Raw genomic sequence first — 25,376 nt, 5'->3', positions numbered from 1 at the left:
CTTTTACAAAGTTGGCCCGAAAGAGCGTTTAACAAGATGCCTGATTTTTGCAGCCCCGTGAACTTTGCATAGTGTGGCGCTTGTTACAGTCGGCAGGGTTTCTCTTCACACCTCTCCGTCCAGATAGCTTGCTAACTCTTCACTTCACACTCAGTGGCAAACAAGATAGGACACTCAAAGCTGACCGTCCTTCCAGCTGGCATGGACACAGACCACTGACCAAACCTCACAACAATGCACAACAACCGCAGCGAGCCCCACCCGACAGGAGGAAAGGGGAAAGTGAAGAGAAATCAATACATTTTCTGCAATTTATCAATGACAATTGATTTCTTATTCCTTTTCCTTTGTTCCACGTGTAAGGATGGGAATTGGCGCCCAGTGTTTCAGTTTCTTGGAATTGTTTGCCAGTTTTGTAAAATGATTCCCTTATCGATTCCAGTGGGCGTGAATGGCGTCACCGCGGACGCTGCGCAGCTTATGCGAGTTACACACCGTGTGTGGTGACAAAGGAAGAAAATACTGCCAGTACGTTGAAACATCTTCACACACAGCGTGCCATAACTTTGAATGAATGTCACGTTTTTGATTCGTTTCATTGTGAATCTTAAAGGTGCTGTAGGCAGGATTCCGCATCTCTGCCATCTTGCTTAGGGTTACCTAAGCAAGATGGCGATTTGAAACCCAGCACAGCCAATCCTGTCCCGTTTTCTCTGACATCACGCCCTTACGCAAGTTAAGCCCCTCCCACAACAATGTGCGACGAACGCCCCTCGGCCAATCATGGTTAGAGCCTCAGGGGCTCTTCTGATTGGTCAAAGATACCTGGAGCTGTCGAGATTCCTTTTCAGCTCAGAACAGAGACAGATGGAAACGCTGCGCCCTCGCGGTAGTGCAATTATGCTACACTCCTAAAGGATTATCAATGGATACTCTAACATTTAATCCAAAGAAAACACAGAAAAATTAGCAGTGACTAGCAAAATCCTGCCTACAGCACCTTTAACTTAGCGTTAGCACGTCCTCTGCTCTTATTACTGCAGGTATCTAACTAACCCTGCCTATCATGTTAGTGCAATTTGCCTCACTGTACCACCTGCTATTACTGTTAACATTAAATGAAGGCCTCCTCATGTATTTTTAAAAATGAGAATTGATAAAGCACCAAATCATTAAGTAGATTTGAAAATGTAATTAGAAAAATCTTATCAATTCCCATCCCTCCTCTTATTCCCTCATTCATGAAGGTTTTCATTTTTTAGATTTAAATAAAAAAAATTCCCTGATGTACACATGAGCATGGGAACATCAGTAGAGTTTGAACAGCAGGCCTCTGTGCGGACGCACAGGGAAGTCACAGTCAGCTACTTTCACACCTCATTAACATCAAAATCACTGTGGCATCAACGCAATACGAGACATTAGAAGTAGAGCAGCGTTAGTCCTGAGGCCATTATGAACACCTCATCTTGACAACTGTGTTTCCACAGCTCAGGGTTGACCAAAAGGTCAGTTATGAGCTGAAAATACTGTCAATAAGAGAGAAAAATAAAAAGACTTCAGTCCAAAGCTGTAGCATTAAATCGAAGGGAAGCAGCTCCATCATCTCCAAAATGGTTTATGAAAACATATCGAGAAAACCTGATTAGACAGTAGCTGGCAAATTCCACAGAGGAGGCCCTTCAGTGACCAGGGCAGCTTTCAAACACCGTTGCTAATCAAAAAACACACTGGTGAGGGGAATGTGTCGAGAATGTCCAAGTATGCACCTGTGGGAATGACTGGACTCTGAAGTAATCAGTCTGGGATCAAACCTCTGCCTTTCTTGATCTGCGTCAATCTCTCAAACCTCCAGCCACATTTGCATGTGCGTCACTTCACAGTGAGGTGGCTGCTTTCTGTTTTGAGAGCTGAATGCGATGCAAGAGTTTCATTGATTACATGATTTGGAAAATGATCCCTAAAGATGTGCACACGTCAAGCTTTGAAAGGAAAAAGTGTGCCACATCAATGTTTTATTCCAGCTGTATGAAACACTGTCACATACAGCCTATCCAGTGGTTTTAATGAAGGATGGGCAACTGTGATTATTCCGATGGTCACAAATATTTTATCCTTACTATCAAGTGGCCAAATTGTGACTGAGCACTTCTACCACAAGGAGAATAAGAATTCCTGAATCCATCTACGACTTTATCCAAATCAGGAGATGATTACGGGGTACTTATGGGTGAAATCAGTCTGACTAATTCAATAAAAATAGACTTTGTCTTTAATTTGGGTTGATTAAATCAACAAGTATTTAATATTTTAAATCTGAAATGCAATTAATAATGCATTAACTACATCTCACAATTAACTAAAACGTGGTTAAAATGGCCTCATCTGCTGATCTCACCACCTAGAAAGTGAATTTGCGGACCACAACAGATGATGACGGGGAGTCAATGCGATGCCCGGTTTAAGACATCATGACAGTTCAGCTCAGGAGGTTGATTAGGATGATATTTAAGTGTTTTGAGTCTATCATGAAAAAATGCAGGACTTAACTTCATCGATGGATTTCTTCAGATGAACACGTGTCGTCTCTTACCAACAGTAATTCATCAAATTTCCATTATTGTGACCTTGTAGTCACAGTTCAGGGGCACCCACCACGCCAGTGGGCTTCTAATGAAAAACAGCAGATTCATCTGCAGTCAGTGGAGTGCTTGATTACTTGACTGCAGCTTCTCGCTCTGCAACTAATTGTGCTCGACACTATAAAAAGAAAAATAAAAGATCTCAGAACCAAGTGCCGGAAACCACAACATATCCTCAGTTGTGTCCCAACAGCAGTACTGGCTCCTCACACGCACACAAAGAAACTCTGACAGACAGACAGAGAGAGATACAAAATGCAGTGTGATGCCCTGGGATGAGTAATTCGCTGGTACGAGGTTGGTGAGGCTAAGGGCCTCGGCACAGTGAGGCATGCAGCGCTGCATTCTGGGAAAGTGAACAGAATGAATCATAGGGGTATTAGGGAATAGCTCAGCAACCACTATGTTCCACTTCTGCTGAGGGCTGGGCGAGGAGCTAAGTCTCTTAACAGCTGCTCAGGTTTGGAGGGGCCGGACATCACGGACCTCTGGCTGGACTTCAACACCGTGGGGCTGGCATGGGGAGTGTGCGTGCACGCGGAGGACAAGGGGCAAACACACAGCCGCACGCACATCAGTAACCGATACCCAGACCGCTTACATTCAGCAGCTTCATTAGTGTCACATCTATATGCGTGTTGATAGATGTTTGCTGACTTAATACCGTCACCCTGAGGGGTTACAGCAGACTGGAGGCAGCTGGAGCTCAGCGCTTCGCTTTCATCCAAGTTACAACCAGTCAAAGATGACCTGCAGCTACCGACTACAAGTCACCATGTAGTTCTTTCACTGTTTGTGCAAAGGGGCGAAACAAAACTCACAGCTGAGTCCTTCATGCGTGTCCCACCCGCTGACATTACCCCTCTCAGTTTCGACTCTCGATCCCAGCAGCTGTGAGGAGATGCACTGCTGAATTAGCTTTAAAAAGCATGGTTGAGGACAAAGTAGTTAATTATTTATTAAGCCAAATAAATCCTAAAACATTTGTTAGCTTTACCTTCTTGATAAGAGATCACTTCAGAGATATGATAGATTCAGGATAGTAGGTCAGAAATGCAAAGCAATAGCGAATACCGCAGCCTTGGAAAATGTGACTTCCCTGCTTGACAGATTGCTTTAATGCTTATGATTGATTAATTAAATGATCTTGTTTGTCAGAACAGTTAGCTGAAACCATAAAGTACAGTGCTAGAAGCAAAAGCTAAATTAAATTGGACTTACTTGAATCACTTGCCCCCCCCCAAAATCACTATGATTTAACAGGAATGCACATTCATACAGAAGACAAGCTATTATTCATAGATGTAATCATAACACCTGAGTATGTGATTCCCACCTTGGGAAGAGTTTTTATTATTGGGTTGCACATTCCTTAGTATATCCCCAACTCATAAATTACATTTAAAATTGCAGTGTTGTTTGAAACAATTTGCTATTTAGCTGCAAGGGAAAGCCAGAATCAAATGAGACAAAGCGTAGAGCAGGAGTTTTCAATAAAAAGAAATTCGCTGCAGATGAGTGCGTGACTATATTTTGTAAATGACTAATAAGTTAAGATATGCTTCAATGTCATCATATATATTTAAGATAAGAATTCAGCAGAAGATCCTTGAACTGGATCACTCCAGACTGGTTAAGTAACTAAAGGATTAGGTAAGGTATTATTGAAGCTTGTTTGTCAAATCAGTTGCTTTCTTAGTGTTTATGAAATCCAATGATTCTTGAGAGACAAATTATCATCTTTTCATGTAGTGATAATGAATAAGTCTTTCCCGCTTATATTCCTCAATACTCTACCTGTAGCACTGTGGAGCTGATTGGACATTTATACATGTTCTGATAATTTTATCACCAAAAATCTGCCATCAGTGAAACTCAGACTAAAATACGAATATTGAATAAGGTTTGGTTTGCACTGAAAGTGGATTTATATGAATATTATGAGATTAATCATGAAACACAACTTTGCCCAGCAATGCCGTGAAACTAAATTTTCTCATGTTGACATTTTTACAAGGCTAAAGCTCACTGCCGCTGATAAATGCATCAAATTATGAAAATGTGCGACACGCAGAGAACAGATTAGCGTTGCACTGTTTGATTGCAAAACACATCTTTGATTCATGTTGTAATCATTCTCTCAATCAAACTTTGAAATGTGCTCCAGTGCTGTCCTCCTTCCACAACTGAACCACTATATCAGAGGACTCACATTTACCCAAAACCAAACCTGATCAATGATTTCACACATTAGCAGCGAGACTTGATTGAACATAAGTGCCATCCTGTGACTTCTCAAGATATACGCAATACTAATTTATTTTATGAAAGCACTGCAACTGTTGGCACCAAATACCAAGCGAAACTAATAAACTTTTTCTCAAGGTCATCCGAGTCAAAGCTGCCTCGCCTTCGTCGCTGACAGATCTGCAGAAAATTGACCCATGCAGTGATAAAAGGGACGGCTTATGTAGAAATTGACAGTCTGAGTAAATATGAATGTCTCCAAAATAGCCCGACACTCCTTTGAAGTCAACATCCTCAGTCTCATTCCCAGTCAGACAAAAGATCTGCATGAGTGATTTTACTCACTGCCAGCTATAATACTTCTCTCTCTCCCTCTCTCTCTCTCTCTCTCCAGCAGTGCTTTCTTAAATATGCATGCCCTACATTTCTCCAGCACCTTCCAAATTCAAACGGATGTCCCTTGCTCTCTCCTCTCCTATTCTCCTCTGCCTTCCTCCACTACTGCCTCTGCAGCTCCGCTTTATTTGTCGTTGACCCAATTTTCAGGTTTGATCCATCCTGTGGTGTTGAGGCAGTCTGTGGAGGAGCAGACTGACAGACAGGCAGGAAGAGAGAGAGAGCAAGAGAGAAAGTCAGACAGACACAAAGCAGCATCAGCTGGCTGGCATCGATGCCTCTGCTGTGCCCGTTACTGTGCCCACCCACCCTTTTGCAAGAGTGAACCCATCACTCTCCGCCTCCCGGTGCCAAACCCAGATACGCTCCTTTGTCTTGACTGCTGCAGACACACACGCTACCCCTCCTGCTTCTTTCACAACACTATTTCACCATTTGGGGTGAGGAGAGAAGCGGAGGCTCAGTCACGGTTTTACCGATTCGCCGAAACAGGGCGGGATGCTGCGCGTCTGAAACACTACGACTTTGCGTCCTCGGCTCTGTGTAACCTACGGCCAGGAGCAGCCCTGAGAAATTCATCATGGCAGCAAAGTGGATGCGATAGCGGAGGAAGAGACTGGAGATTTGGCTTGGCAACGTACCCATTTGTCTGAGTGCATCATGACTCAATAACTTGATCCACCTCCAGAAAGTGTATTTGGAAATCAAAAATGATTGTTCAAATTTGTGGGACGGAAAACTGTAACACAAACCGAGCGCTGCAGCTACCTTAGCTGTCTGCCCGGCTGAGTCAAAGCTGCTGCTGCTGCAGCTGATGATGACATATAAATGTCTTACATAACTACGTTACATTGTGCAATCAGGGCAGAGGGGTCTAAGGAATCAGGACACAATGGTTTTATAATACCCGGAGATGATCCATGACTAAATCTATGGGTTACACAAACAGAGGAATACCAATCTTCATTGCTTATCCACACACTTAAATCGACATTTGGAAACTACACAAACTCAGTGCTGAAAACCCGGACGACAAACTTGATACCACTCCGGTGTCTGTAGTGTAAATAAAAAGCTACGGTTAGCTCTTTCAAGAATCTACTGTACCATGTGTGGAGAGTAATTTTCCTGTCACAGCATAGCGTGACGGGGTTCACAGAAGCTGCTGTTTGCTCAAATTACAGTAAGTTACAGAGTGTCTACAGATAGGAACGAACCTCTCCATCTTATCTCCCTACACGTCTGTACTTCCTCCACATTTTTAACTGCGCTCTTTAATTTTTTTTTTCTCTCTCTTTGGGCCTGCTTCCCGCTCTCTCTGGGTCACAGGAGCAGAAGTTGCTGCTGATTCAACATCACAAGTGGAACACTGATCTCAAACTCACACACACACACACACACAAACAAAATGCCCACGTTCACGCACAGGCAACAGACGTGACTATTAAAGTTTGCCATGGTCGACTGCTTGAGTAATCCTCTCAGCTCCGGTGTCTGGAAGTAGGCTAAGTGCAAACATTCTCAGACGGTCTAATAGGTGAGGCTATTAATCTACTGTATGTGGATCATGAACCTCTTACAGGTTGTTCACACCAGACAGGCCTGCACTTGTGATAATAATTCCCGAAATGCTTGAATGTAGGATTTTGCATGTTCAGAGCTGGAACATTTCCAGAAATATTCCAGCTTTGTGAAGGAATACTCAAACCACGCTTCCATCCGAGTATGTACCAGCCTATGAATAATGTAGAAAAATTGGGAGTTTTGCTCGTTCCATGCCTAGTTTGCTGCACTGAAGACAGTCGGTACACACTGTACAGAGCGGTGTGCACGGGTGGCAACAATACAGTACATGTGGTCCTATGGCAGACAAAGATAAAATGCTTATCTTGGTGTACTACTATGTTCAAACTTGTTTGTCTGTTGCAGCACAATGTCTGTCTTCGCATTTTTCACTAAAATTTTATATCTAAATTTAAATATTAAAATTTTGTTAGGATTTCTGTGAGCTCACATATATTAATGTAAAATTAATCATGGACAAGTATATTCAGCTGAATATACCAAGATTTCTCCAACCTGAAGCTTGGGAATAATTTTCACTTGTGTCACGGTTTGATATCTTATTAATGGTGCAAATTTACTATAATTTATACTTTTTACATCACTAACGATAAAACTGGTCATGTGGAGCTATTATGTGATCAGTGTGTAATTGCAGAAAAATGATGGCAAGAAACCACATTTGGAGGCCATTTTAGACGCCAGCTTGAATTGAATTACTACTATACTGAGATTACGAAGTGGCATTGTGAAACCTCTCATCAATGACTTCTTTGTTTGATACAGAAACTGGCGCTTCATCAGGTTTAACATTTAAAAATATCCCTGAAATTGCATCTCTGTCAGGAGCAATCCAGACTGCACAAAACACACAAAAAAACAATAGGTAAACTAAATAAGTCAATGTCTGGATTGAATTTAACTCCGACCAAAGGCCAGAGTGAAAAACCCACAGTGAACATGTGCAAGGAAAGGGATTAGGCAGGTGACATGTTAGGATGTAAGAGTATTTTGATAAAACATTGAAACTCAAGCAAAAGTGTTTGGTTAAGCGTTACATTTTGAACATTTCAATGAGCCACAATCCAAAGACGCTGACAAGCCACATGTGGCTTTGTTGCAGACCGCTGATTCAATCCAGCCTCTGCTTGTTTCCTATTAGGATGTCTGTATTAGAAGTGTTTACTGGTCTTAATTTTAGATTACTATTTAGGTGACTGATGAAAAATTATCTGTTGTATCTGTATATATGTGAAATAATAAAAAAAAAAAAGAGCTAAAAAAAGAAGTAAATGTTATGAAGTACCTGAAAAAAAAAGAAGTAACTAGTTTCTCAACAGCTTCAAAATGATTTTCAATTGAATGTTAAAAAAAAATCTAATCTCTGTCTGGAAGAAACAATCAGCGGCTGAAAGAGTGACGTAATCAATCCATTGTCCATCTCCTCTACAGCTTTATCCAACTTGGAGTGGCTGGAAACACGTGCACGTGCACACAGACACACACAGACACACACACCCAATTCACAAGTGAATTAAAAAGACCAATTATTCTCAAAAGGAAGTTTCTGGAATGTGGGCAAAAACACACACACACACACACACACAATTAGAACGTGCACATTTTGTACACAAAGGCCTCCAAAAGCAGGACTTTCTACCTATAGGCCACGAATGCCAAACACTCTGCTGCTATATTAACCTGTCAATGAATTATCTTTATGATACGATCATTTCCATGTTCCTTATGAGAATTTAGCCTTTTCTGGTTTGGCCTTCTTTACTGTAAATTCAATAAATTGTAGATTTCAGTTGGAAAAAAAAAAATATGTCAGAGATATTTTCACTGTTCCTGAGAAGATTCAGTGTGTAAAGCCCGAGCTGCTGGAGAGTCACATGTTTCACTTCGGTATCTGTTACAATGCTACAAATGGTGCCAGAAAATACAAACTGATCCTAATAAATTAATGTACCTGCATGAGTACATGAAAAATAGACACATCCCAGACGAGTACAGCAGCAGGGGTTTAACAGGCTTAGTCTAAGAGTCACGACTCTGAAAAACATGACGTCGTTGCCTGCCAGTGCGAAGAGACTAATCTTGAAATCTTGCACAATCAGAACACTGAGGCTGTAAACCTTTCAGGTGAGGGCGATTCTGCAGCACACATGGCAATAAATCAGCCCTTTTGTCTTTGAGGCTGCCTCTCTGCAGCTTTTTTTATGGGCCATCCGTGATGCCACTTTATGCATCTGCAACAATGCGAGCACATTTGTTGCAACAGTTACTAGCAACACATGACGAGGGTTGCACCAGGACATTGGCTCTCAGATTTCCATCAATGATATGACCTTTGAGATGTAGCCTGGGATAGCTGTAAGCGCACGGCAAACTGAACAAGACTTTGATACTTCCTTGTTTGTCGAAAACATGACTGACGCAAACGAGCGGGCTGTTTTGTCAAACTGATACGGGCAAGGGATATAAATGAAGTGGGAGGGACAGAGTTATTAAAGTCAGACTGGATCTTGGAACTGAAAAGGATCACTCACCGAAGATCTCCCCATTCTTGGCATACTCCGTGACTAAGTAAAGCATGTTCTTCGTCTCCATCACCTGAGAGAGGAGTAGAAGACGAAAGAATGGGACCGAGGGAGGAGAAAAGAGTGGGAGAGTGAATACACACAGAAGACCACTTTGAGAAGCAATATCATCAGACAATTTACAGGAGCATCTCAAAAACTTAAGGATATAATGGAAAAGTTAATCGTTTTGTGGGTTATTTTTAGATTAATTGCGTACTAAACAACTGAATTAAAAAGCTAGATGCATTTTCAAAATGTTGACAGTGACAACTGGGGTCTACCGCTGTAAAAAAAAAAAACCTGTTCTAACAAAATAAACTGATATTTTAGAGTCCTGTATTTTTAATTTTCAAGACAAAATAAAAACTATGAAGAATAAGAGAAAAAAATCTGTTTATGGGTAATAAACCTAAAATATATTGCCGTTATGCTGAACTACATTATTGGAAAAATGAACTCTTCTTTTTTGAGATGCACCTTTAAATTATCAGGTTCCTGCAACAAGAGAATATTAGTCCAAAGAAGAGGGAACCTATAATAAGAAATACAAACGAGCAAAATATAGCAAAGTTGTTCACAGGACTGCCTCTGTGCTTAAACTGCAGTCTGGCATCCACAGAAACAAAAAAGCATGAATGGCACAGCGTCTAAATATTGCATCCATGTAAGAGAATGGAGGTGGACGGTTGGCGTTGCCGAGTATATCTGAATGGTACTTAAAGCCTCTCGGTCCTCACACTGCGCTGGCTTGTGTAGGCGGAGGAGAACGGATTTAGAAACAGAAATGCTCAGGAGATGAATAGTTTTAAATGCGGAGGGTAGAATCAGATGGAGAGAGGAGGATGAATCAGACACAGCGAGCCAGACATTCACACCAGAAATCCCACGCTCATTGTTTATGATCAATTTTCCATCTGTTACACTGACCGATTCATGTATTTAGGAAATAAAAGCTTTTTTTTTTTTTTTTTTGACGGACCTGGTTGTGTAACAAATACAGTTTGTCTTCTCTGATTGTAACTAATTTAATAATTAACCTCATGTAAAAGTACTCTGCTGGGAGCCAATCCTGCATCGAACGTGAGAAACACACCTTTCTCACAGCAGATATTTTGACTCGTCACAGCAGGATAAACACCAGCGTAACTAATGACATTGACATCGGCTCTGTCTCACTGAGCCGTGCCAATTAAACAGCAGGAACAGGAGCAGACAGAGGCACATCTGGGAGGAAGGAGCCATTTCTAAACCCGTGCCGGACAAGTTGAAATCTCCAAAGTCAGAGGAGGGTTTCATTACAAGGCAATATTTTCTGCTTTGGGGAAGCAGAGCTCAAAAGCGAGATGGCTATCATCCCGGGCTGCTTCTCATGAACCTTTTTACCCGTTTAAAGGTTATCCATGTTTTCATTATGTCAATACGAGTCGTGTTTGGCGCTGTCATCCAAAGGCACAGTGTCTTTCTTTTCAATTCACGCCATCTGTGCATAGTACAGTTTAATATGAGCAACATTCTATGTTCTGCTCTGTGGTTTTGTTTTCATTCTTTTTGATATCATAAACAGTCAATGATAAATCCTGATGCTACGTACCAAGTGAAATCCTGTTAGTGGTGACAGGTTAAGCTGGTATCTTCTTTGGTTACTTTATTAAGGCAATAAATAGGCCTGCGGAAATTAAGTCCTGCTAAAAAGTTTTAATTGGTATTGCTTTTCAAGTCGTCATTGTAGACGCACCAGAAATATATAGGCATTGGAAGATACCATTACATTACTTTATCTTTTGGAGTCGATGTGAATTTAAGATTTGAGTTTTGTTGTTTGTTCTTGCTCTCCTCTTGCTTTCAAAATGCAGTTCTGCAAATTCACAATGTTTGGAAATTATACTTCCAGGTATGTTGACTGTAAACGTTTAAGAGGAAGTGTTATGGGCTTCTTTCATTCTGGCGTGAGGAACTCCATATGGCGACATTCACGTACAATAGCAGCTACACAGCATGAAGACTGCGGGTTGAAAACATTCGTATAACTTCAGATGAAAAACAAGACGTTAAAGTGACATTTACACTTCCTCCCGTTACCTCTGAGACAGAAGATCCAAAGCAGAGGTTATGTCTGGCCAGGTCTGTGCATACTCTACGGGTCAACGTTTCCAAGTCTCATGACTTCAAAACAGTCATTTCTTACATGCGTAATGCGACAGAGATTCCTATACCATGACTGTTACATAACCGTTCAAGTATTGAATGCGGTTCATTGTGAGGACAGGAAGCTGCAAAAAAAAGTATACAATTTTTTTAAACCTAGAACTGCCACCTTAACGTGGTGGGGGAGTTTGAGAGCCCGCATGATCCCAGGAGCTATGTTGCCGGGGGGCTTTATGCCCCCTAGTAGGGTCTCCCATGGCAAACAGGTCCTGGGTGACGGGCCAGACTGAGAGCAGTTCAAAACCCCCTATGAGAAGAAAAAGAACAAAGGTCGTTACGTCGCCCGGTATGGCGCAGCCGGGGCCCCACCCTGGAGCCAGGCCTGGGGTTGGGGCTCGTAAGCGAGCGCCTGGTGGCCGGGTCTTTGCCCACGGGGCCCGGCCGGGCTCAGCCCGAAGGGACGACGTGGGCCTGACCTCCGGTGGGCTCACCACCCACCGAGGGAACCGTAGGGGCCGGGTGCAGTGTGGATTGGGTGGCAGCCGACGGCAGGGTGCCCGGCGACCCGATCCCCGGACACAGAGACTGGCTCTAGGGACATGGAATGTCACCTCGTTGGCGGGGAAGGAGCCCGAGCTTGTGAGGGAGGTTGAGAGGTACCGGCTAGATATAGTCGGGCTCACCTCCACACATAGCCTGGGCTCTGGAACCCAACCTCTCGAGAAGGGCTGGACTCTCCACTTCTCTGGCGTTGCCCGCAGTGAGAGGCGGCGGGCTGGTGTGGGTTTGCTTGTAGCCCCACAGCTCAGCCGCCATGTGTTGGAGTTCACCCCAGTGAACGAGAGGGTTGCATCCCTGCGCCTTCGGGTCGGGGATAGGTGCCTCACTGTTGTCTCGGCTTACGGGCCGAACAGCAGTGCAGAGTACCCGGCCTTCTTGGAGTCCCTGGGAGGGGTGCTGGACAGTGCTCCGACTGGGGACTCCATTGTTCTACTGGGGGACTTCAACGCCCACGTGGGCAGCGACAGTGAGACCTGGAAGGGGGTGATTGGATCGCACGGCCTCCCCGATCTGAACCCGAGTGGTGTTCTGTTATTGGACTTCTGTGCTAGTCACAGTTTGTCCATAACGAACACCATGTTCGAGCACAGGGGTGTCCATAAGTGCACTTGGCACCAGGACACCCTAGGTCGGAGGTCGATGATCGACTTTGTTGTCGTGTCATCTGACCTCCGGCCGCGTGTTTTGGACACTCGGGTGAAGAGAGGGGCAGAGCTGTCGACCGATCACCACCTGGTGGTGAGTTGGATTCGCTGGCGGAGGAGGAAACCGGACAGACTTGGCAGACCCAAACGTGTTGTGAGGGTCTGCTGGGAACGTCTGGCGGAACCCTCTGTCAGCATGGCTTTCAACTCCCACCTCCGGGAGAGCTTCTCTCATGTCCCGAGGGAGGCTGGGGACATTGAGTCCGAGTGGACCATGTTCTCCACCTCCATTGTCGAAGCAGCTGCTCGGAGCTGTGGTCGTAAGGTCTCCGGTGCCTGTCGTGGCGGCAACCCCCGAACCCGGTGGTGGACACCGGAAGTAAGGGCTGCCGTCAAGCTGAAGAAGGAGTCCTATCGAGCCTTGCTGGCTCATGGGACTCCCGAAGCAGCTGACGGGTACCGGCAGGCCAAGCGAACTGCAGCCCGAGCAGTTGTGGAGGCAAAAACTCGGGTCTGGGAGGAGTTCGGGGAGGCCATGGAGGAGGACTATCGGTCGGCCTCGAAGAAATTCTGGCAAACCGTCCGGCGCCTCAGGAGGGGAAAGCAGGTCTCCGCCAACACTGTTTACAGTGGAGGTGGGGAGCTGCTGACCTCAACTGGGGATATTGTTGGACGGTGGAAGGAATACTTCGAGGACCTCCTCAATCCCGTCGCCACGTCTTCCGTGGAGGAAGCAGAGGCTGAGGTCTCAGAGGTGGACTCGTCCATCACCCAAGCTGAAGTCACTGAGGTGGTTGGCAAGCTCCTCGGTGGCAAGGCACCGGGGGTGGACGAGATTCGGCCTGAGTACCTTAAGTCTCTGGATGTGCAGGGACTGTCTTGGTTGACACGTCTCTGCAACATCGCGTGGCTGTCGGGGACGGTGCCTCTGGATTGGCAGACCGGGGTGGTGGTCCCCCTGTTTAAAAAGGGGGACCGGAGGGTGTGCTCCAACTATAGGGGGATTACACTCCTCAGCCTCCCCGGGAAAGTCTATTCCAGGGTACTGGAGAGGAGGATCCGACCGATAGTCGAACCTCGGATCCAGGAGGAACAATGCGGTTTTCGTCCTGGCCGTGGAACAGTGGACCAGCTCTATACCCTCCATAGGGTGCTCGAGGGTTCGTGGGAGTTTGCCCAACCAGTCCACATGTGTTTTGTGGATTTGGAGAAGGCATTCGACCGTGTCCCTCGTGGTGTCTTGTGGGGGGTGCTCCGGGAATACGGAGTCCGGGGCCCCTTGTTAAGGGCCGTCCGGTCTTTGTATGACCGGAGTAGGAGTCTGGTCTGCATTGCCGGCAGTAAGTCGGACCTGTTCCCGGTGCATGTTGGACTCCGGCAGGGCTGCCCTTTGTCACCGGTTCTGTTCATAATCTTCATGGACAGAATTTCTAGGTGCAGCCAGGGGCCGGAGGGGTTCCGGTTCGGGAACCACAGGATTTCATCTCTGCTTTTTGCAGATGATGTTGTCCTGTTGGCTTCATCGAACCCGGACCTACAGCATGCACTGGGGCGGTTCGCAGCCGAGTGTGAAGCGGCAGGGATGAGGATTAGCACCTCCAAATCCGAGGCCATGGTCCTCGACCGGAGGAAGGTGGCTTGCCCCCTCCAGGTTGGTGGAGAGACCCTAGCCCAAGTGGAGGAGTTCAAGTATCTTGGGGTCTTGTTCACGAGTGGGGGACGGATGGAGCGTGAGATTGACAGGCGGATCGGTGCAGCGGCTGCAGTGATGCGGTCGTTGTATCGGTCCGTCGTGGTGAAGAAGGAGCTGAGCCGAAAGGCGAAGCTCTCGATTTACCGGTCAATCTACGTTCCCACCCTCACCTATGGTCATGAGCTTTGGGTCATGACCGAAAGGACAAAATCCCGGATACAAGCGGCCGAAATGAGCTTCCTCCGTAGGGTGGCTGGGCGCTCCCTTAGAGATAGGGTGAGGAGCTCAGTCACCAGGGAGGAGCTCGGAGTAGAGCCGCTACTCCTCCACATCGAGAGGAACCAGCTGAGGTGGCTCGGACATCTGTTTAGGATGCCTCCTGGACGCCTCCCTAGGGAGGTGTTCCGGGCATGTCCCACTGGGAGGAGACCCCGGGGAAGACCCAGGACACGCTGGAGAGACTATGTCTCTCGGCTGGCCTGGGAACGCCTCGGGATCCTCCCAGAGGAGCTGGAGGAAGTGTCTGGGGACAGGGAAGTCTGGGCATCCCTGCTGAGACTGCTGCCCCCGCGACCCGGCCCCGGATAAGCGGTAGAAAATGGATGGATGGATGGATTTTTTTAAAAAAACTAACTTCGCAAACATGCAGCAATGAGGAAATGTCAGGACAATTACTGAGACTGTAGAACAATAAACTTACAAGTATTCAGTAAGAACAGTGAAACACTGTCTTATTGGGCACTGGCACAAGAAAAGTCAAATCAGAAGTAATTTAGAAAAAAATACCAACTAGGAATGTGCATAATTTTTTGCACGCACAAATATGTTATCTATTAAATATGACGCAACACTGAGAAGCTAAACTTGGATGCCTCTGTTGAATCAACATGGATGACCCCGATTATCCGCTCACACCAGCTGACAGGCAGCAGGCACTTCCTCTAGAAGCCTGAAACATAACATGAAACCTACACAAGCACAAAGCTGGAGACTTACAAATCTCATACTCACTTCGACACACAACTGCACAGCTTTGACTCTGTCACCGACTCATGAATGACACTTTCCTCATTTTTTTGTGATTTTCATTATCTTCTGATTTTAAATTCATATTTACAAAGATAGATTGTGTAGTTTACCAGAAATTTCTCAAGCATATCATTACCACAGGAATAGCTATGTGATTCTGTTATTCCAAAAGCCTTTGACGATCATATCTTATAAACTTATGAAACATCTTTAAGCCTAGCATTCACTAACTGCCCTCAGTCAAAGAGCAGGAGTGTGACAAAGGTCTGTAGAAAATAAATTTGATGAATAATTGATTCAAGAGGAGTGTTACATATCTCAAAGTAAACATTTTGTCCAATAGAAACTTAAAAAAAAACAAAAACAAAGAGCTTAGGAATGAAGAAGTGAGTAGAAAGAAGAACTTCTAAAAATGTAGGCAGACTGAGGTCAAGGGACGTGCCACACAGCGCATTACAAACTAGACTGAGGTCCACGGTTGGTTAGTTTGTATCTCTGTACATCTTCATTAGCTCTGCTTTCCTCTGGGCCACAGGCCCAACCGGAGTTTATGACACTGGAAAGGAAATCGCTAATTGACCAGAGCTGATTGGATGGATGGGCCGTTGGAAATAATGATACGAACCAAAATAACACAGCAGAAAGCTGGAACGGTGCAACTTGGTTGTGTAATGATAATGAACGCTCATTTACTCTCCCTTGACAAAATTAAAGGACCAAAAGCCTTATATAATAAAAGAGCATCATCATTTTTTGGTGACAGCCAGCAGCTATCACAGTGACAGGAAGGCTAAACTTCTTTTTTACCTTAAAATAACACAAAGGTGCAACAACCACAGCAAATCCTTCTATTGAATACACTTTGGCGAGTCTTGAAAAATGTATGTGAATTTACTGTTATATACCTGGACATGCACTCAACTACTGTAAAGGTGCCAAGGCCACATAAGGGAGTTGACATTTCTGGGATTTATTTCTTTAAACATATTGAGAACACTTCATGCTATTCACTGTGACAATGAGCTCTTTCCAGTCGTCAGCATGCAGCAGGATTACTTCACAGCCAACGTTTTCCGGCCGTTCTTTTTTTTGTGAGCCCAATGACTCTCCAGGCTGAAGCTGCCCACTGACTGGGCCTAGTGAAATAATTTGAAAGCCCAACTGAGGCGAATGAAAAAAAAAAATGACAGCCCCACCATTGGTCCAGCTTTTAGACGACAAAATAGTTTCATCCCCATGCTGGGCGATGGCAAATATTTAAATCTTTTCATGTTTTTCTGTTCGTCAAGAAATGTTTGACAATGGAAATAATGTGGTGGATTAAATCCGGTTGCAGTTGAAGTGACTTTAGCCATTATAACTTTATTTAAATCTGTACTTGTCTCTTGCAAAATGTCAGATTACTTTTTATGAGCAAATAAGAAAAGATCACTATTTACAGTCCAATATTTTAACTACATATTGCATGTCTGTGTTTATTCTTAGAGAATAACCAAGTTATCATTCACTGATGCTGTACTGAAATCGATCTTGCCTGAAAAAAATTCCCAACACACATGAAAACCAAGCGTTTAAACCAAAAATATCAACACTGCACTTGGGCGTCCATATTTTTGAGCCTCTGCCTCCACATGTTTAAAGCACACTGGGTAAACAAATGTCTAAATCACTGCCTGTGCTATGGAATTACCCATGATAGTTTTTCACATCTTTAAATGTTATTCAAGGTTTTGAGAAAGAAATGTGGTCCAAATTTGGGTTGCACTGTATCCTGCAAAATTACAATCCTTGTAATATCGGAATTCACGATGTACATATTGCAAAGAATTGACTGAACTTGAATAAATTATACAGTATGTTTTCATGCACTATGCATTCATGTTCTGCATGTCAACATCACTGGCCAATCAGATGGAGTCTGACTACCCTGGAGTATAGGATGTACCTAATGGGAACAGTCCACAAATCAAAAGCAGAAAGTCAGAAGCAGTGTTGATACACACAGGAAGTACAGACACCAGATAGTTTGTGGCAGGAGTCTGAAAACTGCATACTGCCTCTGTACCTCCCTCAAGACATTAAAGGAGACATGGTTGTAAGCCTTCTCATAGTCCACAAAAAAACATATAGACTGGACTGTCAAACTCCCCAGCCAGACTCATTTGACTACTCTTGAGTTGCAGGATGGATGTCCAGAACCTCCTTGAAGACAAATGAAATTCCCCTTCCATAACCTCCACGCCATTTTAGATGCCAGCAACCCTAAAAGCCTCTTTTTTCAGAGCGATAGACCCCTGGACTACTGGTGTCCACCAGCGGCAAGAGCCACCGGGAAGCCTCTGGTTCCAGCTGTGCTCTGGAGGCCTGAATCAGGGTCTGTTTGGTCTCCATGTCTCCAACCTCAAAAGTTGTCACGGCCACAAAAGTACTTCAGTTGAGCTCGCTAGCTGTGCTATTATAAATGGTTTACTCATACAATGATTTTTACCGCTTCAGCAATCTTGACAAACTTTAAATGATCAGTCATGTTCACCCATGTACACACAAACAGCGACAGGTCCCGTGTCAGGTGCTCTGACACCACTGAGAACAACTTAGCGATTGACGTCTCGCTCGGAGACTCTTACACACATGGTCACTGTATGATGAGATATTGAATCACCAATTTTAGGATTGGAAAACAACCTGGTCTACCTACTGAGCCACATGCTGAGGGTGGATAGTGAATACTGAATACTGACACTGTGCTCCAAAGTTAAACACATTTTCATGCTTAAAACAACTGATAATGAAATTATATACTATTGCCTAAACTACATTTTCCCATCTTCAGTCGGTGACTAACAATAAACGACTTCAGATAAATTCATATCTGTTATGGAATCTTGAACCAACATCACTTTATGTTGTTAAAAAATAAGTTTTTCTTAATAATAATAACAATAATAATAATAACAACATTCTGCCAGCAAATTCACATAGTGCTCAGCACATGCAGAGAAGCAAAGAGCACAAAGAGTTGGTCAGTCATTAACTATGTTCTCATATCTTTCACTATCCAATAGTGGCAGTTTCGGCTAGGCAGCGGTTGTTTGCCAATGCATTAGAAAACGACCTGAATTGGCTGTGCGCTTCAACACCCCGACTGCTTAAATACCTGGAAAGATGATCAACAACGAGCGGCGATGAATTCCGCTCCACAAAACCCAGTTGTGCAAACGCAATCCTCCTTCCCAGGGAGATCACATTGTGTCTGTTACATGACAGTCCCACCGCTGCTCTCTCAGAGACCAGATCTGACCAAGGGAGCAGTTTCGCAAAAAATAAACTTTGACTACAGTCTGGATCCAACAGTCAAACTTGAACTATAAGGCTGTCTGGTTTTTGTCCATCTTAAAACAAGTTCTGAAGAGACGGCACCTTCCTCCTGCGCACCTCATTATTGTATTCTTTTTAAGAAAGGATTCAGTTATCCATGCATGAACAAAACTACTAGAAGTTATCCCTCTATTTAACCCAGCTCATTCATAGTTACCTTAAGTAGAACAAGCATGAGACATGAGCTCCACAGTGCAGCACCTAAAGAGCGGTTAGAGTTATCAGCCTTGCTCAGGGGCCTGCAGCTGTGCTGATGAGAGAGAGAACAAATGGTGGCTTTCACTTTCTCCACCTGCATTTTTTTCCCCCTTTCTTTTTACAGTTCTGGTATTCAAACCAGCAACCCTCAGGTTAAAATGGTGCTTATATAACTGGTAGGTCAACACTAGGACTGGATAATTTTATCATTCCCTTGAGTCTCCATCGGTGAATCACAAAGCATTGCATTGATTGTGGATCTGTGAAAAGAAATGATACAATCGAAAACCAGCCCACATGCTATTTGGTCCTTAAGAGAGAATTAGTCATTACAGGTCAAGTAGCATAAAAATTCTGCCTGATTTTTTAAAATAGTATGCTTGATTGGAAAACCACATCATGGCGGTGATATCACTTCATCACGTTCAAACAAGCTTTTCCTTTGGAAAAATTGAACAAGTAACAAATGTCACACTATATTGAAGGGGTTCATTATTTAAAATCTCCATCACAGCAATGAAAATATTTAAAAATTTGAGGTACAAAACCTAATAAATGACAGACATATAAAAACAATCCCTGCCAATCAAAAGCTCACATCATCCAGAACCATCTCCATCCAACTCATCCACGCCCGGTCTTAATGCACCGTTTGTGTTAATGAGAACTTCTTTTTTAAAAAACGCTCTTCCGGAGATTGAAAGTCATGGCATAGACAGATAGAACTACATATAACAGAAAAGGACCTCTGATGGCAGGATCAGAGTAGCTTTTTAGGAGGAGTGAAGATAGCCGATGGTGAGCTCTTAACTCTCATGACAACACATTTATTGTGTTGCTTTTTATTCATACTCTACAACACTGCGTACAAAAAAGTATTATTTGGCCGAACAATTAGTGCTGTATTCATATAAAAGGCAACTGAATCTTGAGGAAGTGAATCATCGGGGATCCAGAGCCCCCACAAAAAGAGTTTAAAGACAAGAAAAACCTCCTGCATGTGATACAGTAAATTACAGAAAACACTGTAGATTGATTAAAACACGTGTTGACAAAGGTACAGTGAGGAATGATGTTCAGAGGTGTACTGGGATTGGCTGGGATTGGATAAGCTACGTGCAAGCACTCATAACTTCACGGCTGACAGAGCTTGTCACAGAAGAGACTGAAACACAGAAACACTGATGACAAAGAAAGGAAAAAAAGCAGATTAAATCATTTATCTCTGCAGACTTTCAACTTAGAACAATAACAAGTGAACATATTTCTCTTTGAAACTGATATGAAGTGCACAAGAGACCACGTTAAACCACACAGCGGTTAAATTAATGAAAGAAGGGAGAGGAAAGCAACACCTTAGAAAAAGGAGGGTTCATTTTGTTCACATCTGGGCTGCATAGAAAGCGATCCTACTGTCGGCAGCAGGGAGCAAACCACTGACCTGGTAGAGCTTAATGATGTGAGGGTGGTCCAGCATTTTCATGATCTGAACCTCTCTGTAAATCTTCTCCAGGTTGACAGCATCCAGTTGGGTCTTGTCGATGATCTTAATGGCCACCTGCATGACAAACCAAGCATCAAAAAAAAAAAAAACAAGTGTAAACAGTCGCTTTCTTAATAACATACAATACAGTCGTTGGGAGGGCTCATTAGACTGGATGGGCAATAACAAAACCCTTCTCTCAGGCACACAGACATTGAAAAACATAGCAATTGTATCCCCTTGGAACAAGAGAAAAAAACAGTGTACTCCTTTCTAGTCGTTATTCCAGACACGAGATAAATACTTTAAGATAACTTTGCTGAAACCTTCACAAACAGTGTTAGATCCGAGCCTTGACGATCCATCCCATTAAAGTACGGCAGAAGTAAACACATGCCGTACTGGACACATGCAGACACACGAACACCTGCACCGACACATGTAAATTGCGCACTCAAAACCTCAACAAGTCTTGACTTTTTGATAAATGGTGTCCAGTAAGATAACAAGATAATATTAACATCTCTCCTTCAGACTGTCTCATAAACAACATTTCATCAGTGTGAGCCGAAGTGTTCCAAGCATCTGTGAGCCAAGCTGGAGGAGTAAACAACAGGAGACCTCGCTTCTCAGAAATCACACCGCTGTTAGATGATGCTAACAAACTGGCATAAAACACCACTGTGTTAAACACAATACTTCTTCATTCAGGCACTGGTGAGCTGAAACAATCTTGTTATTTGATAACTGATGAAAAAAAAAAAGACAGTGAATCGGTAACTAATTTGATATCCAATCGTTTCAACCATTTTTAGCCAAAAATGACTAAAAAGCCTCTGGCTCTTGCTAGATACATGGGATTGTTTGTCTTGTTTGCGGCTAACATAATTCTCAATGGATTTTGGGCCAATCGGAACACAGGAAAGAAGATCGGTATCACGAAAATTTGACTATGCTCAAAAAGTTAATTTCCAGTTAAATCATACCATATAAACTGAACAATTAAGTATTTTTATTTTTTAATGATAATAGCTGAAAATATCCAATCTCACAAGAAAAAAATAGCAGAAGACAGAAGGGTGAGTTTTACTTTACATCCACGCAACTGAGGCTTTAGCATAAAACTGCACAGTGATTTATAACAATCTGAAAAAGGACGTCACTCTGGAATCTTATCTAAGTTATTTTAACATCTATTATGCCTATCAGATAAACGACACATTAACTCTGTTCAAATATTCTACCAGAAAAGTGTAGTTGCATGGACTGGCATAGCTTGCTGATGCAACGGTACGTTGCAGTAATGTTTCAATCAGTCCCAACGTTTTCTGCTCAGTGACCCCTGCATTTTTTTGTGTTTACACACTCTGTGTGGACTGTGTCAGTGCAATGGTATCACTGAGATAAGTAGAGGGGCTGCAGTTTTCTTTGGGAACGTGACTTTAGGTTTAGTTCACTGAAACAGAAGTCGGTCACCTATTTTGAGCCACCTCTGGGATATTTGTGGTTAGCATTTACAGATGAGCAGTAATGAGTGTTTTGATACGTTTCTCATTGTCCATTATTATCCCATTTGCCACGGTACAGACAGGTGTAGAGTTTGGTATTTAATCCTGTGAAGAAATCCAAATCTTTTAATGGCAGTCTAGTTACAGTGAGAGGGCATTAAATCAACACTCTCTGGCGCAGTAACTGAATATTGCAAGGTGGTCAAAGATGACAGATACAGTCCAATTTGTTTTGGAGAGGACTGGACCAGTAAAATAATAGTATGCTATCCTCCAACCAACAACAACTGAAGTGTTTCACTTTGTTTTAGTTGGAAGAGGTGCAAGTGCATTATGAGGACAAAGTCCACATTGATTAAATCCTGATCGAAGAAGAACTTTAAAGCACTATTTTATTCATTTTCTTAAGCCGCTTATCCTTTTCAGGGCCGCGGGGTGCTGGAGCCAATCCCAGTTGCTTATGGGTGAGGACGGGGTCCACCCTGGACAGTTCGCCAGTCTGTCGCAGAGCCAACACAGAGACAAACAACCGTGCACACTCACATTCACACCTGTCTGTCGCAGCGCTTCTCCTCAGTTCTTCAGGCTAAGTCTGACACCTGCAAGGGCACATGTTTTCTGCTGCTTTTAGCCTGCAAGCTTTGACAAATTCATCATTATGGTTTGACTTTGACGCGAGAGCCACTTCGGGTAGCTACTGCCTTTCACTGCTGCATAATTGGTCTCTCGGCTTGGGGCTGAGTGCTGTGTTGTGTCTGCTACTCTCACTAAAACAGTGCGATTCTGACTGAATGGCCCAGTTTACATGGGTGTTTTTTTCAATCCGATTGTAAACAATCGTATTAAACGGAGTGTATACATGTACAGCATGCAAAGCGATCCACAATGAATCCTCGTTTACAAAGACCCTGGGTGAAGCGGATTATACTGCGCCCTGTGACATGCGCACAAAGTCTCACGAGGAACTTGTAGGTCTTTAGCTCCGCAGCAGCAGTCCTCAGCGCCAAGCAGAGTGTTTTTATCTGCTGATATCTGCTCAAATAATGTCCCAAAAGTCCATGATACGCTGCTGAAGGAGCGGCTGCTCCCCTAGCTGCTGCACCGCTGCGCCGAGCAGCACGTCTCGTTGTGAGCGCTGCTCCGCGTGTCGATGTTTCGAATTAACTAGTGCCCGTGTTAACTTGTGACCAATACATGATTGAAACAGGTAGTCGTTCTGGCGAACGTCGGTTATCGACAGTTACAGTGAGTGTATACGTTTAAAGTAATTTGTGAGTCTTACTTTAACAACTACTGTAATCAGCCTGTGTTTACACAGACCTCCGCCTTCATTTGTTAACACGGGAACCAGTTAATCCATAACACGAGCCGGCGATCGCTTGTATTCTGCTATAGAGCTCTTTATACAATTCGCTATTGCGCGATTTGGTTCCATCTCGCCTCTCCAATGTTTTTTCTGTCGGGGTTTTTTACTAAAAAAATGTTTTTCAACCACCGTGGCGTTCTCTGCTGGCTTTTTGACTGTGCTGCTTCTCCTTTACTGGCACGTCACACATCACTACCTATGAGTGAACGCATGCGCAGAACAAACACTCCCCCAGTTCAATCCGCTCCGCTGTCAGGCTCGTTTATAAAGGACACGGAGCGGATTGTCGATCGGCGTAGACCACCTCATACAATCGGTTCCAAATTACAATCCGCTCCAAGTGAAGCGGATCCACTCGGTCCTTTACATGACACATTTTACAATCAGCTCCACCTACAATCCGCTTATACGTGGTCCATGTAAACGTGCCTAGTGTTAGTAACAGCATTGTTTTTTGTTGTTTGTTTTTTCTCCCCAAGAATTCATCCCAGAGTTTCCAATGTGGGGGTGGGGGCTTTTGGCCCACGATCCATATGTTTGACACAACTGAACAACATAATATGTAATAAACATATTCCAGACAACTGATGACACAGGCAACAATGCCAAAACACACATATACAGCGTAAAAGTTTTTGACTCCTCTGGTACGGGGTCACTTGAGGACAATAAAGGAGGAATTTAGCTGATACGCAAAGTAATGAAAGCAGAAGGGCAGGACAATGCTCTAATCAGACTGTGCACCCTGCTGAGATGACAGACAGGACCACATGGGAATGGGCCAGCAGTGTGTAAACCCACAAGCTGCAGTGTGTACATAATGGGATGAATGGGTCAGTATAACATGCAGGTTCCATAGATAGAGAAAGTAGGCTAAGCACACAGGAGATCTACCTGTCTGGGAAAAAGAACACCAGCACATCAGATCTGCTGTTTCATGTGTCATCTAACTCTGGTTTCTTTCACGTACGACAATCCAGGGTAAAATTTCTTGTGTCCTGACAAATTTCCATAGCAGATGGTATCAAATTTAAGTTGATAGGCAGCCTTTCCAGCCGACCTTGGCCACTGTGACAAACAGTCTGGCTCTGACCGCTGGTCGGCCCGAGCCAAGCAGCTGCACTAGCCCTGAGTGACCTCTACTAACTCCCGTAGTCAGAGTGATCAACTGCATGCGTGTTTTCATTCAAACGGTGTGGTGGTTTGCACTCTCACCTAGCAGTCGAGAACTGCTCCAGCAGCCCCTGACCCCGAGTTGAAAAGAAAAAAAAAAAAAAAAAAAAAAGGCTAAGAAGATGGATGAACCCTGACTGAGCGAGTACTGGAACCACTCAGTGAAATCACCTGGTGTAGTGTTTGCCTGAAATTAAAACCTGCATTCACATGGCTGTTAGCATTCTACGGTTGCAGCTTACCTGGCTAGACCTGGTAATACCTGCGTCACTTTACTGGCTATAATAACCAGATTAACACGGTAAGTGCCTTAAGAGTCATTTTCTTGCCTTGGAATTCATTAAACCTACCAAGGGCATTGTCTGGATGTGCTAAAAATTCATTTTTCTGAACCTGACAATTGCTCACGGCCTCACGCACAATGACTAAGTGTTGAAAGCTTCACAGATCAAAGATTTAACTGGTGAGCCATATTATCACAAATCTCCTGACCTATGTTTGCATGTCTGACACTCCAGCTTCTTCAGCAGCAGCAGACGAAATGCTCATCACAGTAAATTCATTGTGTCTGTAGCATTACAATACAAGGTCTAGGCACTTCGTGGTACTGGTTGAACAAGAGCCTTCTGCACAACACTGATGTAATGAGACTCAGACAGATCCAAACCCATGTTCACCCAGTGCACATGCAACATCGCCTGAGAGCGTGCAGTGTTTGTAATACTAAACTCACTTCGAGCCAAGTGAAGACCCCCAGAGCAGTGT

General features: G+C 43.9%; 1 protein-coding gene across 2 annotated transcripts in view; it reads right to left on the bottom strand.

Annotated features, from left to right (window-relative positions):
* sik2b (salt-inducible kinase 2b) overlaps nucleotides 1–25,376 on the bottom strand; it is a 53,933-nt gene that overhangs the window by 27,695 nt on the left and 862 nt on the right. For both annotated transcript variants that reach the window (XM_030107843.1, XM_030107844.1), the window contains exons 2-3: nucleotides 20,523–20,639; nucleotides 9,401–9,464 (exon numbers count right to left, since the gene is read on the bottom strand). In XM_030107843.1, coding sequence (XP_029963703.1) covers nucleotides 9,401–9,464; nucleotides 20,523–20,639 — 181 coding nt within the window. The remainder of the gene's footprint in view (nucleotides 1–9,400; nucleotides 9,465–20,522; nucleotides 20,640–25,376) is intronic.

The sequence above is a fragment of the Salarias fasciatus genome, chromosome 14 (genome assembly GCF_902148845.1).
Source record: "Salarias fasciatus chromosome 14, fSalaFa1.1, whole genome shotgun sequence".
NCBI classification, from domain to species: Eukaryota; Metazoa; Chordata; class Actinopteri; order Blenniiformes; family Blenniidae; genus Salarias; species Salarias fasciatus.
The sequence above is the reverse complement of the archived record's forward strand: the minus strand, read 5'-3'. Positions and strand labels throughout refer to the sequence as shown.